We start from the raw sequence: 15,637 nt of genomic DNA on the forward strand, positions 1-15,637 counted from the left end.
AGAGTCTGGTGTACAAGTTGGTCCACTACAAAGATACCCAGCCCCAGCAGAGGGAGCCACAAGCTGTGGATTGCTTATAGCTCCAAACAGGGAACTCAAGGCCGGACAGAAACAGCATCTGACATTGCCCCGCAATGGAGACTGGGAATCATAGAAGATCTACCTAATACACAGACACAAACCCAAACAGGCAGCCAAAATGGGGAGACAAAACAAACAAACAAATAAATAAAAAACAAGCCCCAAATGAAAGAAAAAGAGAATTCCCCAGAAAAAGAGCTAAACAAAATGAAGATAAAAAATTTATCAGATATAAAGTTTAGAATAATGAAGGTGAAGATGCTCAACAGCATGAGAAAACATATAGTAACTATGAATAAGGGCCAGTTGGAAATAAAGAATGACATAGCACTAATAAAGAACACATTGGAAGGAAGACAGAATAGATTATAGGAAGCCAAGGATCAGCTCAGTGAATTAGAAGACAGAGTAGAAAAAAATCACTCAGAGAACCAAAAAGAAAAGAATTAGAAAACAGGACAGCTTAAGGGAGCTGTGGGACAATGTGAAACGTAACAATATTCAAATAGCAGGTGTACCAGAAGGTGAAGAAAGTGAGCAAGGGATAGAGAATGTGTTTGAAGAAATAATGGCAGAAAACTTCCCTAACCTGGTGAAGGAAAAAGTCACACAAATACAGGAAGCACAGAGAGTCCCAAGCAAGAAGAACCCAAACAGGCCCACACCCAGACATATCACAATTAAAATTAAAAACAAAGAGAGAATCTTAAAGGCAGCAAGAGAAAAGCAATTTGTTGCCTACAAAGGAACTACAATATGGCTGTAACCTGATTTCTCATCAAAAAGTCTACAGGCCAGAAGGGAATGGCATGAAGTGTTCAAGGTAATGAAAAGCAAGGATCTGAAACCAAGATTACTCTATCCAGAAAGGCTATCATTCAAAATAGATGGTCAAATAAAGAGCTTCCCAGACAACAAAAAGGCTAAAGGAGTTTATTGCCACCAAACCAGCACTGAAAGAAATGCTAAAGAGACTGCTGTGATGAGAAGAAGAGAGAGAGAGAGAGAGAGAGAGAGAGAGAGAGAGAGAGAGAGAGAACTATAAACATACAGAATTAAAAAGGCAATAAAAAAGTACCTATTATTAATAACCTTAAATGTTAATGGACTAAATGCTCCAATAAAGAGACATAGGGTAGCTGAATGGGTACAAAAACATGACCCAATTATATGCTGTTTCAGAATTTTGGAAATGTGAGGCAGACACTGTAAAGCAGCTTTTATAACTACACTCTATGTGACAATGAAAAGTATACTCAAAATAAATCAGACAAATAGAAATTCTCAGCAGAGAAAGAGAAAGAAAAGAACTGAATGGAAATTTTAGAACTGGAAAGAGCATATCTGAAATTTTTTTAATTCACTGAACAGGAGAGAACCAAGATGGCGGCAGAGGTAAATGCATGTACTTGCTGCCTCCCACAACCATATCAAAATTACATTTCACATACAGACCAACCATAATTCAGAACTGCCTGGAATCTGGCTTAATGGAAGTCCTACAGCTAGAGAAGAAGAGAGTACTTCCAGACTGGTAGGAGGGACAGAAGTGCAGAATGGGATGGTCCGACACCTATGTGTGGTGTGTTTTTAATTGGGAGGGCTATCTCCACTGCATAGGCCTCCTTTGAGAAGCAAGGGGTCCCAGCCCCATCCAATACCCCTATCCCAGTGTTCCAGAGCTGGGAAGAGAAGTCCCCATAACTTCAGGCTGTAAAAACCAGCAGGTATTGTGTCTGAGTGACATGGAGGCTGCTGGAGAACCAGGCAGTCCCTTTTAAAGGACCAACACATGAACTTACTCAGACTTGATTCCTTTGAGCTCCAGCATGGGGTGATGCTATTGGGGGAACCAGAAACATACAGGGAGGAACTGGACTGTTTAGCACCAAAGAAAGAACTTGGGGGCGGCTTTCTCCCAGACAGAGGTGCTCGCAGGAGTCATTGTTCCTCTGCTGGAACCTCCCCATCACAGAGCTGACTGGCAGCCATATCTGAGTTTCTATCAGCCTGCCTCATACTGTTAGCTCCATCCTGGTGATTCCCTTAGACCCGGTCCCATCTAACTTGCAGCCCCACCCAAGCTGTTTGCAGCGGCTTTTCCTATGAAGGGCCCATCCTGGTTCAGGCTTCAGACTTATCTAAAATTTCTTAAATAAGCAGCAGTTGGGAACAGTGTGCCCTATACCTAGCAATAAGAGGCCCAAGACCTGACACTAGTACCAGCCTGCCTTGCTTCACAATTTGGCTTCTCCTGAGCACTTCCAAGCCTAGTACAAATAGCAGCCATCTTCAGATCGTTTGGTAGTTCCTGCTGGGTGGCCCCAGGCAGTGGCTGACTTTGCACCTCCTGGAGTCCCCAGAGCCAGTGCACCCAGTGGACAACTTCAGACCGTACCAGATTACAACTCTACAGATCCACAAGTGAAACAATCAAGGGACAGACTCTGTGAGCACAAAAGCCCCACTGAAGCAAGCCCTGCTCCATAGGGGTGTTTCCTGCACAGCAGCTCTTCCACTCTCGTCGCAGCTGGGTCTTCACAGCCAATTAGCCTGGAAGTCAATTCCTCCCAGTGACACCAAAAGCAATCAAGGCTTAACTACAACAAGACTGTGCACACCACCCACACAGGAGAACACCTAGAATGCCCAGTTCAGGTGACTGGGGAGGGTGAGCCACTGGGTCCTACAGGACACTACTACACAAGGCTACTCTATGAATTCTAGAAGACATTGCAGCTCTACCTAATACGTAGAAACAAATACAGGAAAGCAGCGAAAATGTGGAGACAAAGAAACATATGAAAAATGAAAGAACAGAAGAAATCTCCAGGAAAAAAAGAAACTAAATTAAATGGAAGCAAGCAAATGATGAGATGCAGAGTTCAAAATAATGGTTATAAAAATACCAACAGCATATTTCACAGACCTAGAATGAACTCTCCAAAAATTCATCTGGAATAAAAAAAAAAAGACCCCAAATAGCTGCAGCGATCCTGAGAAAGAAGAACAAAGTAGGAGGGATGTCAATAGCAGGTATTAAGCTGTATTACAAAGTCATTGTTCTCAAAAGTTCCTGGTACTGGCATAAGAACAGATATATAGACCAATGGAATAGATTAGAGAACCCAAAAATGATCCAAACCAATATGCTCAATTAATATTTGACAAAGGAGGCAAGAACATACAATGGAGTTAAGACAGTCTATTCAATAAATGGTGTTGGGAAAATTGGACAGATACATGCAAAAAAATGAAACTAGACCACCAACTTACATTATACACAAGAATAAACTCAAAATGGATAAAGGACTTAAACATAAGACAGGAAACCATAAAAATACTAGAGGAATTCACAGGCAGCAAAATCTCAGACATATACTGAAGCAATTTCTTCACCAATACCGCTCCTAGGGCAATGGAAACTAAAGAGAAAATAAACAAATGGGACCACATCAAAATAAAAAGCTTCTGTACAGCAAAAGAAACCATCAACAAAACAACAAGAAAGCCCACTGCATGGAAGAACATATTTTCCAATGTAATCACCGATACACGTTTAATCTCCAGTATTTACAGGGAATTCATACAACTTAACAAAAGGAAGATAAACAACCCAATCAAAAAATGGGCAATGGACCTAAACAGATCCTTTTCAAAGGAGGACATAAGAAAGGCCAAGAGACATATGAAAACATGCTCAAAGTCACTAATCATCCAAGAAATGCAAATCAAAACGACCATGAGGTACCATCTCACACCTGTCATAAGGGCTATCATCAACATATCAACAAATGACAAGTACTGGCAAGGATGTGGAGAAAAAGAAACCCTAGTGCACTGATGGTGGGAATGCAGACTGGTGCATCCACTGTGGAGAACAGTATGGAGTTTCCTCATAAAACTAAAAGTGGAACTCCCATTTGACCCAGTGATCCCACTTCTAGGAATATATCCCAAGAAACTAGAAACACCAATCAGAAAGGATATATGTATCCCTATGTTCATAGAGGCACAATTCACCATAGCTAAGATTTGGAAACAGCCTAAGTGCCCATTGGCAGATGAGTGGATTAAAAAACTGTGGTACATCTACACAATGGAATACTATGCTGCGGTAAAAAAGAAGGAATACTTACCATTTGCAACAGCATGGATGGAACTGGAGAGCATTATGCTAAGTGAAATAAGCCAGTCAGAGGAAGATAAATATCACATGATCTCACTCATTTGTGGAATATAATGAACAACATAAACTGATGAAGAAAAACAGATCCAGAGACAGAGAAGCATCGATCAGACTGTCAAACCTCAGAGGAAAGGTAGGGGAGGGTGGGGGAAAAGGGGAAAGATCAACCAAAGGACTTGTATGCATGATATAAGCCTAACCAATGGACGCACACATCAGCTGGGTGAGGGCATGAGTGGGGGGGGGTGTGGGGGGATAAGGACACATGTAATACCTTAATCAGTAAAGAAAATAAATACATAAATAAATAAAATAATGGTTATAAGGTTGCTCAAGGAGCTTAATGAGAGCTTCAAGTGACTTAGTGAGACTTTCAAGGATCTTAGTGAGAATTTCAAGGAAATCAGAACATCAATGACATGACAGAGGACCAATCAGAAATTAAGAATAGGGAAGATGGCGGCGATAAAGGCAGACGCGTCCCAGGTCATGTCCGGGAGCAAATGGAATGAGCAGCTGAAACTAGTAACACCCACACCGAATTGACGAAATTGCTCAGCTGGTGAGACGGTTTGCAGCCGGGAAGAGCAGAACTCCCCTGGAAAGGTAAAAAAAAAACAGGGATTTGGGCAGGAAAGTTTGCCAGACCTCTGAGCCCAGAGGGTCGGAGGGAGACCGCGTGGCAGACAGCCGAGTCCCTTGGGTCAGGCACAGCCCCTGACGGGGGAAAGGAGAACCGCGGGATTCCTGGCGCCGCCAGGGAAATTGAGAGCTGGGTTCTGTGATCACGGAGGACTGAGCCTAAAGGGGGCAGCCTGAAGAGCTGACCTAACCATGCAGTCCCGGTAAGAGAAGAAGCTTACAGAAACCAAGCCTTCCCCGTTTCCGTGGCCGGCGTTTGTTTGTTTGTTTTCACTGAATCCTGTTCATGGGACATTTCGGATACAGACACTCACCTGTGCTGAGGAGAGGGAGAGTGTGCGGAGGAGTGGAATCTGGGGAGAGACTGGGGAAAGAGGGGGAGCCGGGAGAGGTGGTAGTGAATTGAGTGCTGAGACACCCCTGAGCCCAGGACTGGGGCAGCCACCCGCTCCTGAGAGTGAGTCTCCTCCCCCCAGCCCCCAGGCAAGGAGCACAGCCACACCCAGATTCCACCCTGTACGAGATCAAGGATTAAGATAACCTGATCAGTCCCTGGGAGTTAACAGGGTCTGGCCTATAGGGGGATTTTCAATCCCAGCAACAACATAGCGCCGGTAACTAACTATTACGCAATCAGCTCTGGGCAGTGAACTTCCACTGGACAGAGAGGCCCTATAGCCTCAGAGGCCAACCCCAGAACACTGCCACCCAGAGGCTGACCCACAAACTGACTCTTTGCTAAACACAAAATAAGGCAGTCTGGGAAATAAATGCGGCATGCTTTAAAATAAGGACTGTGGTTTACAACACAGAGGAACAGTATATCGCAGGGAAACTCAACACTCTCCTGAATACCTGGCAGGTCTAAGGCGAGCCACACTGAAGAATAGAAGAACTGAAGGACCTTCACTACTGCAATTTTTTTTTTTCTTTTTTCACCTTTTAACTAAGAAACCAATTTTTTTTTCTTTTCTTTTTTTTCCCCCTCTTTTTCCATCAACTGATTTTACCCTTTTAATTACTACCTTCTTATTTTTAACCAGTATTATTACTGCTACCATTTTACCATTTTTTAAAGTGCCATTTTATTTTCTCTTTATTTTATTTTGGGATTAGTGTTCTCCATTCTATTTTCATCGTCATATTATTGGTTGTTTCTAGTTTGCATTCATCTCCAGGGAACTGTTGCTGGAATTTGTTGGGATTAATGGCTGTTCTATAGGAGTATTCTCCTCATATAAAAAAGTCTCTTCCCCTCTTCCATTTCATTCTCTCTTTTCGCTCTATTTTTTTTTCTTCTCTTTTCTTTTCTTACTTTTATTTTCCCCCCTCCTTTTTCCCAATTTTATTTTTGCACTCCTCTTTTTGGACCCTACTTTCCTTTTCTTTTTTCTCTCTTATCTTTTTCTCTCCCTTCTTCCTTATCCCCTAATTCTCTTAATTCGGGTGGTCACCCTCATTTGGGATTATTAATATCGTGAATATATTTGTGTATAGTGCCTGGTACGTGGTGCCTTGTTGTGTTGTATTTTGTACCTTTAAATCAACGCAGCAGATCCAAGCAACAGCAACCTCCTGAACACCACATCCTCTGCTGAGGAACAGCAGCTGTACGTGAAACCTCGCCCCACCAGCCAGAAGAGCCACCACAGCTGTGAACAGCACCAACCAGAGGAGCTGCTGCCAACTGAAGAGCAGCTGCTACCGCAACCGCCCGAAGAGCAACCACAGACCAAGGAGTCACTGCCACCAAGGGAGCAACCACTGAACGACTCAACGTCTAGATATGTCAGTGAGATCAAACATGGGTAGACAAAGAAACCCCCAAAGGAAAGAGAAGGAGGACTCTCCAGAAAAGCAGCTAAGTAATACAGAGGCATGCAACATGACAGAAAAAGAATTCAGAATAAGGGTCCTAGAGTGCATAAACCGGATGGAGGAAAAAATCGACAACCTCCACAAGAAGCAAGAAGAAACAGATGAAAAAATCGACAACCTCTGCAAGAAGCAAGAAGAAACAGATGAAAAAATCGATAACATATGGAAGAAGCTAGAAGAAACAGATGAAAAAATCAACAACTTAAGTAAGACCCAAGAAGAAATGAAGAGTAATATAGCTGCAATGAAAAACTCCATTGAAGGTATCAACAGTAGACTAGGAGAAGCGGAGGACCGAATTAGTGAATTAGAAGACAAGGAAGCAAAACACACCCAAAATGTACTGCAATTGGAGAAAAAAATTAAAAGACAGGAGGAGAGCCTAAGGGAGCTTTGGGACAACATGAAACGAAACAACATACGAATAATAGGAATACCAGAACAACAGAAGGATGAACAAGGATTAGAAAACTTAATAGAAGAAATAATATCAGAAAACTTCCCTGAGGTGGGGAAGAAAAAAGTCACACAAGCCCAGAGAGTCCCAAACAAGGTGAACCTGAAAAGACCCACACCAAGACACATCATAATTACCATGGCAAATGTTCAGGACAAAGAGAGAATCTTACAGGCTGCAAGAGAGAGACGGAAAGTTACATACAAGGGATCTCCCATTAGATTGTCAAACGATCTCTCAACAGAAACACATCAGGCCAGAAAAGAATGGACTGAAATTTACAAAGTGATGCAAAGCAAAGGACTGAATCCAAGAATACTCTATCCAGCAAGGCTATCATTCAAACTTGAAGGGGAAATAAGAAGCTTCACAGACAAAAAAAGGCTAAGGGAGTTTATCACCACCAAGCCAGCAATGCAAGGAATGCTAAAGGGACTGGTATAAAAAGAAGAAATAAAAAGCTCAGAAAGAAAACAGCCACACACACAAAAAAAATAAATGGCTACAAACAAGTACCTTTCAATAATAACTTTAAACGTAAATGGACTAAATGCTCCAACCAAAAGACATCGAGTGGCTGAATGGATAAAAAAACATGACCCATACATCTGCTGTCTACAAGAAACCCACCTCATTAGAAGGGACTCACACAGACTGAAAGTGAAAGGATGGAAAAATATCTTTCAGGCAAATGGAAAGGAAAAGAAAGCTGGGGTAGCAATACTTATATCGGACAAAATAGACCTCAAAGTGAAGGCCTTAACAAGAGATAAGGAAGGCCACTTCATAATACTAAAGGGATCAATACAACAAGAAGATATAACCCTGGTAAACATATATGCACCCAATGTAGGAGCACCCAAATTCATAAAAAAACTCCTGGAAGATATCAAAGGAGAGATCGACAACAATACAATCATAGTAGGGGACTTTAATACACCATTGACAGCACTGGATAAGTCCTATAGACAAACAATCAGCAAAGATACAGCAATCCTAAATGACTCACTAGATCAGATGGACTTAATAGACATCTTCAGAACACTTCACCCCAAAGCCAGGGAATATACGTTCTTCTCAGGTGCTCATGGGACATCTTCAAAAATAGACCATATATTGGGTCACAAGCAAAGTATCCCCAAATTCAAGAAGATTGAAATCATAAAAAGCGTCTTCGCAGACCACGATGGCATAATATTAGAAATAAACTACAATAAAAACAACCCAAAATACTCAAACACCTGGAAGCTGAATAGCATGCTATTAAATATTGATTGGGTTACCAATGAGATCAAAGAAGTAATTAAAAACATCCTGGAAACTAATGACAATGAAAACACAACAATCCAAAACCTATGGGACACAATGAAAGCAGTCCTGAGAGGGAAGTTTATAGCTCTACAGGCCTATCTCAAAAAACAAGAAAAAATGGTAGTAAATCATCTAACTCTACAACTCAAAGAATTAGAAAGAGAGCAACAAGAAAACCCCAGAGTGAGCAGAAGGAAGGAGATAATAAAGCTTAGAGCAGAAATAAATGACATAGAGACCAAAAAAATCAATACAGAAAATCAATGAAACCAAGAGCTGGTTCTTTGAAAGGATAAACAAGATTGACAAACCTCTAGCCAGACTCACCAAGAAGCAGAGAGAGAGGACCCAAATAAACAAAATCAGAAACGATAGAGGCGAAATAACAACAGACCCCACAGAAATACAAATGATTGTTAAAAAATACTATGGACAGCTCTACTCCAACAAACTAGACAACCTGGAGGAAATGGACAAATTCCTAGAAAAATACAACATTCCAAAACTCAATCAGGAAGAATCTAAAAATCTCAACAGGCCAATAACCATGGAAGAAATTGAAGCAGTCATCAAAAAGCTTCCATCAAACAAAAGCCCAGGACCAGACGGCTTCACAGGGGAGTTTTACCAAACATTCAAGGAAGAACTAAAACCTATCCTCCTCAGACTACTACAAAAAATTCAAGAGGAAGGAACACTTCCAAGCTCATTCTATGAAGCCAGCATCACCCTGACACCAAAACCAGGTAAAGACAACACAATGAAAGAGAATTACAGGCCAATATCCCTCATGAACATAGATGCCAAAATCCTCAACAAAATCTTAGCAAATCGGATCCAGCAGTACATCAGAAAGATCATACACCATGACCAAGTAGGATTTATCCCAGGGATGCAAGGATGGTACAATATCCGCAAATCAATAAACGTGATACATCACATAAACAAATTGAAAGAAAAAAACCACATGGTCTTATCAATTGATACAGAAAAAGCATTTGACAAAATTCAACACCCATTTTGATAAAAACCCTCACCAAGGTGGGGAGTAGAAGGGTCATACCTCAACATAATAAAAGCCATATATGACAGGCCCACAGCCAACATCATACTCAATGGACAAAAACTAACACCATTTCCCCTAAGAACAGGAACAAGACAGGGATGCCCCCTCTCACCACTCCTGTTCAACATAGTACTGGAAGTGTTAGCCATTGCAATTCGGCAAGAAGAAGAAATAAAAGGTATCCAAATTGGAAAAGAGGAAGTAAAACTGTCCTTATTTGCAGACGACATGATATTATACATACAAAACCCTAGAGACTCCATCAAAAAGCTACTAGACTTAATACATGAATTTGGCAATGTAGCAGGATACAAAATTAACCCCAAGAAATCTGAGGCATTTCTATACACCAATAATGAACTTTCAGAAGGAGAGATTATAAAAACAATCCCATTTACCATTGCACCAAAAAAATTAAGCTACCTAGGAATAAACTTAACTAAAGAGGTAAAAGACCTCTACTCAGAAAACTACAGGACGTTGAAAAAAGATATAGAGGAAGACATAAACAGATGGAAGAACATACCATGTTCATGGATTGGTAGAATCAACATCATTAAAATGTCCATACTACCCAAAGCAATCTATAAATTCAACGCACTTCCCATTAAAATACCAACAGCATACTTCAGAGATCTAGAACGAACTTTCCAAAAATTCATCTGGAATAAAAAAAGACCCCGAATAGCTGCAGCAATCCTGAAAAAGAACAAAGTAGGTGGGATCTCAATACCAGATATCAAGTTGTATTACAAAGCCACTGTTCTCAAAACTGCCTGGTACTGGCACAAGAATAGGCATATAGATCAATGGAATAGAATAGAGAGCCCAGAAATCGGCCCGAACCAATATGCTCAATTAATATTTGACAAAGGAGGCAAGAACATACAATGGAGCCAAGATAGTCTCTTCAACAAATGGTGTTGGGAAAATTGGACAGATATATGCAAGAAAATGAAACTAGACCACCAACTTACACCATACACAAAAATAAACTCAAAATGGATAAAGGACTTAAATGTACGACAGGAAACCATAAAAATTCTAGAAGAATCCAAAGGCAACAAAATCTCAGACATATGCCGAAGCAATTTCTTCACTGATACAGCTCCTAGGGCACTTGAAACTAAAGAGAAAATGAACAAATGGGACTACATCAAAATAAAAAGCTTCTGCACAGCAAAAGAAACCATCAACAAAACAATGAGAAAACCCACTCTGTGGGAAAACATATTTGCCAATGTCATATCTGATAAGGGCCTAATCTCCAAAATTTATAGGGAACTCATACAACTTAACAAAAGGAAGATAAACAATCCAATCAAAAAATGGGCAAAGGACCTAAATAGACACCTTTCAAAAGAGGACATTCAGAAAGCCAAGAGACATATGAAAACATGCTCAAAGTCACTAATCATCCGAGAGATGCAAATCAAAACAGCAATGAGGTACCATCTCACACCTGTCAGACTGGCTATCATCAACAAATCAACAAACGACAAGTGCTGGAGAGGATGTGGAGAAAAAGGAACACTTGTGCACTGCTGGTGGGAATGCAGACTGGTGCAGCCACTATGGAAGACAGTATGGAGTTTCCTCAAAAAACTAAATATGGAACTCCCATTTGACCCTGTGATCCCACTTCTAGGAATATATCCCAAGAAACCAGAAACACCAATCAGAAAGGATATATGCACCCCTATGTTCATAGCAGCACAATTCACCACAGCTAAGATTTGGAAACAGCCTAAGTGCCCATCAGTAGATGAATGGATTAGAAAACTGTGGTACATCTACATGATGGAATACTATGCTGCTGTAAAAAGGAAGGAACTCTTACCATTTGCAACAGCATGGATGGAACTGGAGAGCATTATGCTAAGTGAAATAAGCCAGTCAATAAAGGAAAAATACCACATGATCTCACTCATTCATGGACAATAGAGACCATTATAAACTTTTGAACAATAATAGATACAGAGGCAGAGCTGCCTCAAACAGACTGTCAAACTGCAGCGGGAAGGCCGGGGAGGGTTGGGGGGCAGGAGGTAGGGGGGTAAGAGATCAACTAAAGGACTTGTATGCATGCATATAAGCATAACCAATGGACATAAGACACTGGGGAATAGGGGAGGCTAGGGGACTGTCTAGGGCGGGGGGATAAAATGGACACATATGTAATACCCTTTGTAATACTTTAAGCAATAAAAAAAAAAATTAAGAATACACTAACTGAAATAAAGAATAATTTACAGGGAGTCAACAGTAGAGTAAAGGATTCCAAGAATGAAATCAATGACTTGGAATATGAGGAAGCAAAAAAACACCAAATCAGAAGAGCAAAAAGAAAAAATAATCCAAAAATATGAACATAGTATAAGGAGCCTCTGGGACAACTTCAAGTGTACCAACATTCATATTATAGGGATGCCAGAAGGAGAAGAGAGAGAGTAAGATATTGAAAACCTATTTGAAGAAATAATGACAGAAAACTTCTCCTATCTGGTGAAAGAAATAGACTTACAAGTCCAGGAAGCACAGAGAGCCCCAAACAAGAGGAAACCAAAGAGGACCACATCAAGACACATAATAATTAAAATGCTAAGGGTTAAAAACAAAGAATCTTAAAAGCAGCAAGAGAAAAGCAGTTAATTACCTACAAGGGAGCACCCATATGACTGTCAGCTGACTTCTCAACACAAACTTTGCAGGCCAGAAGGGAGTGGGAAGAAATATTCAAAGTGATGAATAGCAAGCAAGGATCTACAACCAAGATTACTCTACCCAGCAAAGCTATAATTTAGAATTGAAGGTCAGATAAAGAGCTTCCCAGACAAGAAAAAGCTAAAGGAGTTCATCACCACCAAACCAGTATTACAGTATTACATGAAATGTTGAAGGATATTCTTTAAGAAAAGGAAGAAGAAGAAAGAGGAAGAGGAGGAGGGGGCGGGGAGCAGGAAGAGGAGGAGGAGGAGGAGGAGGAGGAGGAGGAGGAGGAGGAGGAGGAGGAGAAGGAGGAGGAGGAGGAGAAGGAGGAGGAGGAGGAGGAGGAGGAGGAGGAGGAGGAGGAGGAGAAATATAAAAAATAAAATGGCAATAAATACATATCTATTAACAATTGTATCGCCCAGCTGGTGTGCTCAGTGATTGAACATCAACCTATGAACCAAGATCATGGTTCAATTCCTGGTCAGGGCACATGCCCAGGTTGCAGGCTCAATCCCCAGTAGGGAGCATGCAGGAGGCAGCCAACCAATGATTCTCTCTCATCATTGATGTTTCTCTCTCTCTCTCCCTCTCCTTTACTCTCTAAAATCAATAAAAATATATTTTTTAAAAAACACAATTGTATCTAAAAATCAAAATAAATGAACAGGGAATCTAATGAACAAAATAAACTGATGAATAAAATAGAACCAGAAGTATGGAAACATGGAATAGACTGATGAATCTCACAGGGAAGTGGGGGCAGGGGGAGAGGCAGGGAGAGATTAACCAAAGATCCTATCTGCATATATGCATTGCCTGTGGGCACAGACAATAGGGTGGTGAAAGTCTAGGGTGGGGTGGGAAGCAGGTGGAGGGGGGCAATGGGAGTAAAAATGGGGACCGCTGTAATACTTTCAACAATAAAAATTTTTTTAAAAAATGAAAATAAATTCATTGAACCAGCTAAAGGAAATTATCAAGTCTACAGGGAAATGATGCCAGAGGGAAATGAATGAAGATCATCGAAAATGGTAAACATCTGGGTAAACTTATTATTTTTTTAATATACATGCCTTTCAGCCACTCAGACATCCACACATAGAATGTTACAGCTGGAGGGGCCATTAAGATTTTAAATTACAACCAACGCAGGTGAAACATCTGAGGCTCAGAAAGTGAGTACCAGAAAGCAAGATGAGGTCTCCAGTAAAGCCTGGGAGGTGTACTCTGCTCACTACGCTACTTCACACCCTTTCTCAGTCTCAGTACTTTATGCCTCAACTTTCTAATCTTTAATATGGGTTTATTTATGGTACCTAGCTGATAGGGCTGTCATGAGTAATTAACAATTAAAACACATAAAGTAATTTATTTATTTTTTTGAAATATATTTTATTGATTTTTTACAGAGAAGAAGGGAGAGGGATAGAGAGCCAGAAACATCGATGAGAGAGATCGATCAGCTGCCTCCTGCACGTCCCCCAGTGGGGATGTGCCCGCAACCAAGGTACATGCCCTTGGCTGGAATCAAACCTGGCACCCCTGAGTCTGCAGGCCAACGCTCCATCCACTGAGCCAAACCGGTCTGGCCACATAAAGTAATTTAAGCACTGCCTGGCACAGTGTAGATGCACTATAATATTGTGCCAACTATGGCAGTGCCTGCTGCCTGCATTTTCTAAAGCCTGTTACATCTTCCTGCTGACATATTACAGGAGAAAAAAACAAAGGTTCAAAATGGAATAGTATGTGAAAGAAAAGAAGTTCACAAAGTTGCATTTATTCATGCTCCATAACTACTGTCCCATTGCAGCATGAGAGCTCCAGAGGGAAGCCAAGGATGAAAGGACAGCAGCCACTGATTCACACCTTGGGCCTCACGGCCAGGTGCAGTCAGCCAGCAGCAGCAGACATAAAGCAGGCTGAGTATGAAGGCTTCAGGTAAATACTGAAATAAGAAAGCTTGTCTTTGGCAACAAATAAAAAATGTGGTAAATTTACACACTGGAATAGTACTCTGCTGTAAAAAGAAGGAAATTTTACCCTTTGCAACAGCATGGATGGTCCTGGAGCACATTATGCTGAGTGAAATAAGCCTAAGCCAGTCAGAGAAAGACAGGTACCATATGATTTCACTCACATGTGGAATCCAGTGATTAAAATAGCTATCAAGCAAAACAGAGACAGGCTCATAGATAGAGAGCAGGCTGACAATTGTCTGGGGTGAGGACTGGGTGGGGAGATGGAAGGATTGAGCTAAAAAGAGAGAGAGAGAGAGAGAGAGAGAGAGAGAGAGAGAGAGAGAGAGAAAGAGAGAGAGGATTCGTGAAGAATTTGTGGACAGGGATAACAGTGTGGTGATGGGGGGAAGGGGGTGCCAGTGGAAAAGGGTATAGGTGGGATAAATGATGACGGACCGAGACTTGACTTGGGTTGGTGAACACACAATACAGTGTACAGATGAAACCTGTGTAATTTTGTTAACCAATGTTACCCCAATAAATTTAACAAAAAGGGGGGAAAAAAGAAAATGGAATTTAGATAACATAGTATTTTCATTAATCAATCACTGACCACAGTGAAAAATACAAGACCTCAAGAAAAGCTGTCACTTAACTAAGCATTAGTGATTAAAATCCAATAAAATTTCTTATATATACCTGATTTTTCAAATCTGCTAATCACAGCACACTAAGAATACCCCCATATGAATTTGACCTAGAAAGCAGGAAAATTGAAAATAAATCTAATCTTATCTTCATGTCATGAACATTCTTACTCAAACATGCATAAGGAGAGGCAAGTGCAAATTGTAATTAAGCATGAAGACAGTTATTCAACCATATTTTCCATGAGACAAGGAAGCAGAATATGTAAAGTGTCAGTAAGGGCTTCAGGGAAGGGCTGGCATTTCACTTTGCAACAGATTTCTTAATACCAGAGACCAGAACATCGATAAGATCACACCACAGTTCTATTTCCAGCCATGGAAGTGTTACAAGGCTCGAGGTTTGCTTACCATTTCTTCAATATAAGGATAAAGCATGTCGCCAAAGCACTCTGTAGCTTCTTTTGGAAGCTGCGCGGGCAAATTGTCAATGGAACACATCAGAATCCCAGAACCTTCAACACTAGGAGAAGCAATATGCTTTATTTGGATGTACAAAATGTTACTTGTGAGTTCTAACTTTTCCAGATGTCTACTCCACTATATTTGCTTCATATCATTTGTGATATGGTACTGGAATATGTAACAAAATAAGCAAGAATTGTCCAACAAAGCTTTTCCTTCTTCAGCAAC

The 15,637-nt window shown here is 40.8% G+C and overlaps 1 protein-coding gene across 3 annotated transcripts in view; it reads right to left on the reverse strand.

Annotated features, from left to right (window-relative positions):
* Window positions 1–15,637, reverse strand: part of AASS (aminoadipate-semialdehyde synthase) — a 76,560-nt gene that overhangs the window by 36,546 nt on the left and 24,377 nt on the right. For all 3 annotated transcript variants that reach the window (XM_059711670.1, XM_059711669.1, XM_059711671.1), the window contains one exon: window positions 15,356–15,467. In XM_059711670.1, coding sequence (XP_059567653.1) covers window positions 15,356–15,467 — 112 coding nt within the window. The remainder of the gene's footprint in view (window positions 1–15,355; window positions 15,468–15,637) is intronic.

This window comes from Myotis daubentonii, chromosome 10 (assembly GCF_963259705.1).
Source record: "Myotis daubentonii chromosome 10, mMyoDau2.1, whole genome shotgun sequence".
In the NCBI taxonomy this organism is placed as follows: domain Eukaryota; kingdom Metazoa; phylum Chordata; class Mammalia; order Chiroptera; family Vespertilionidae; genus Myotis; species Myotis daubentonii.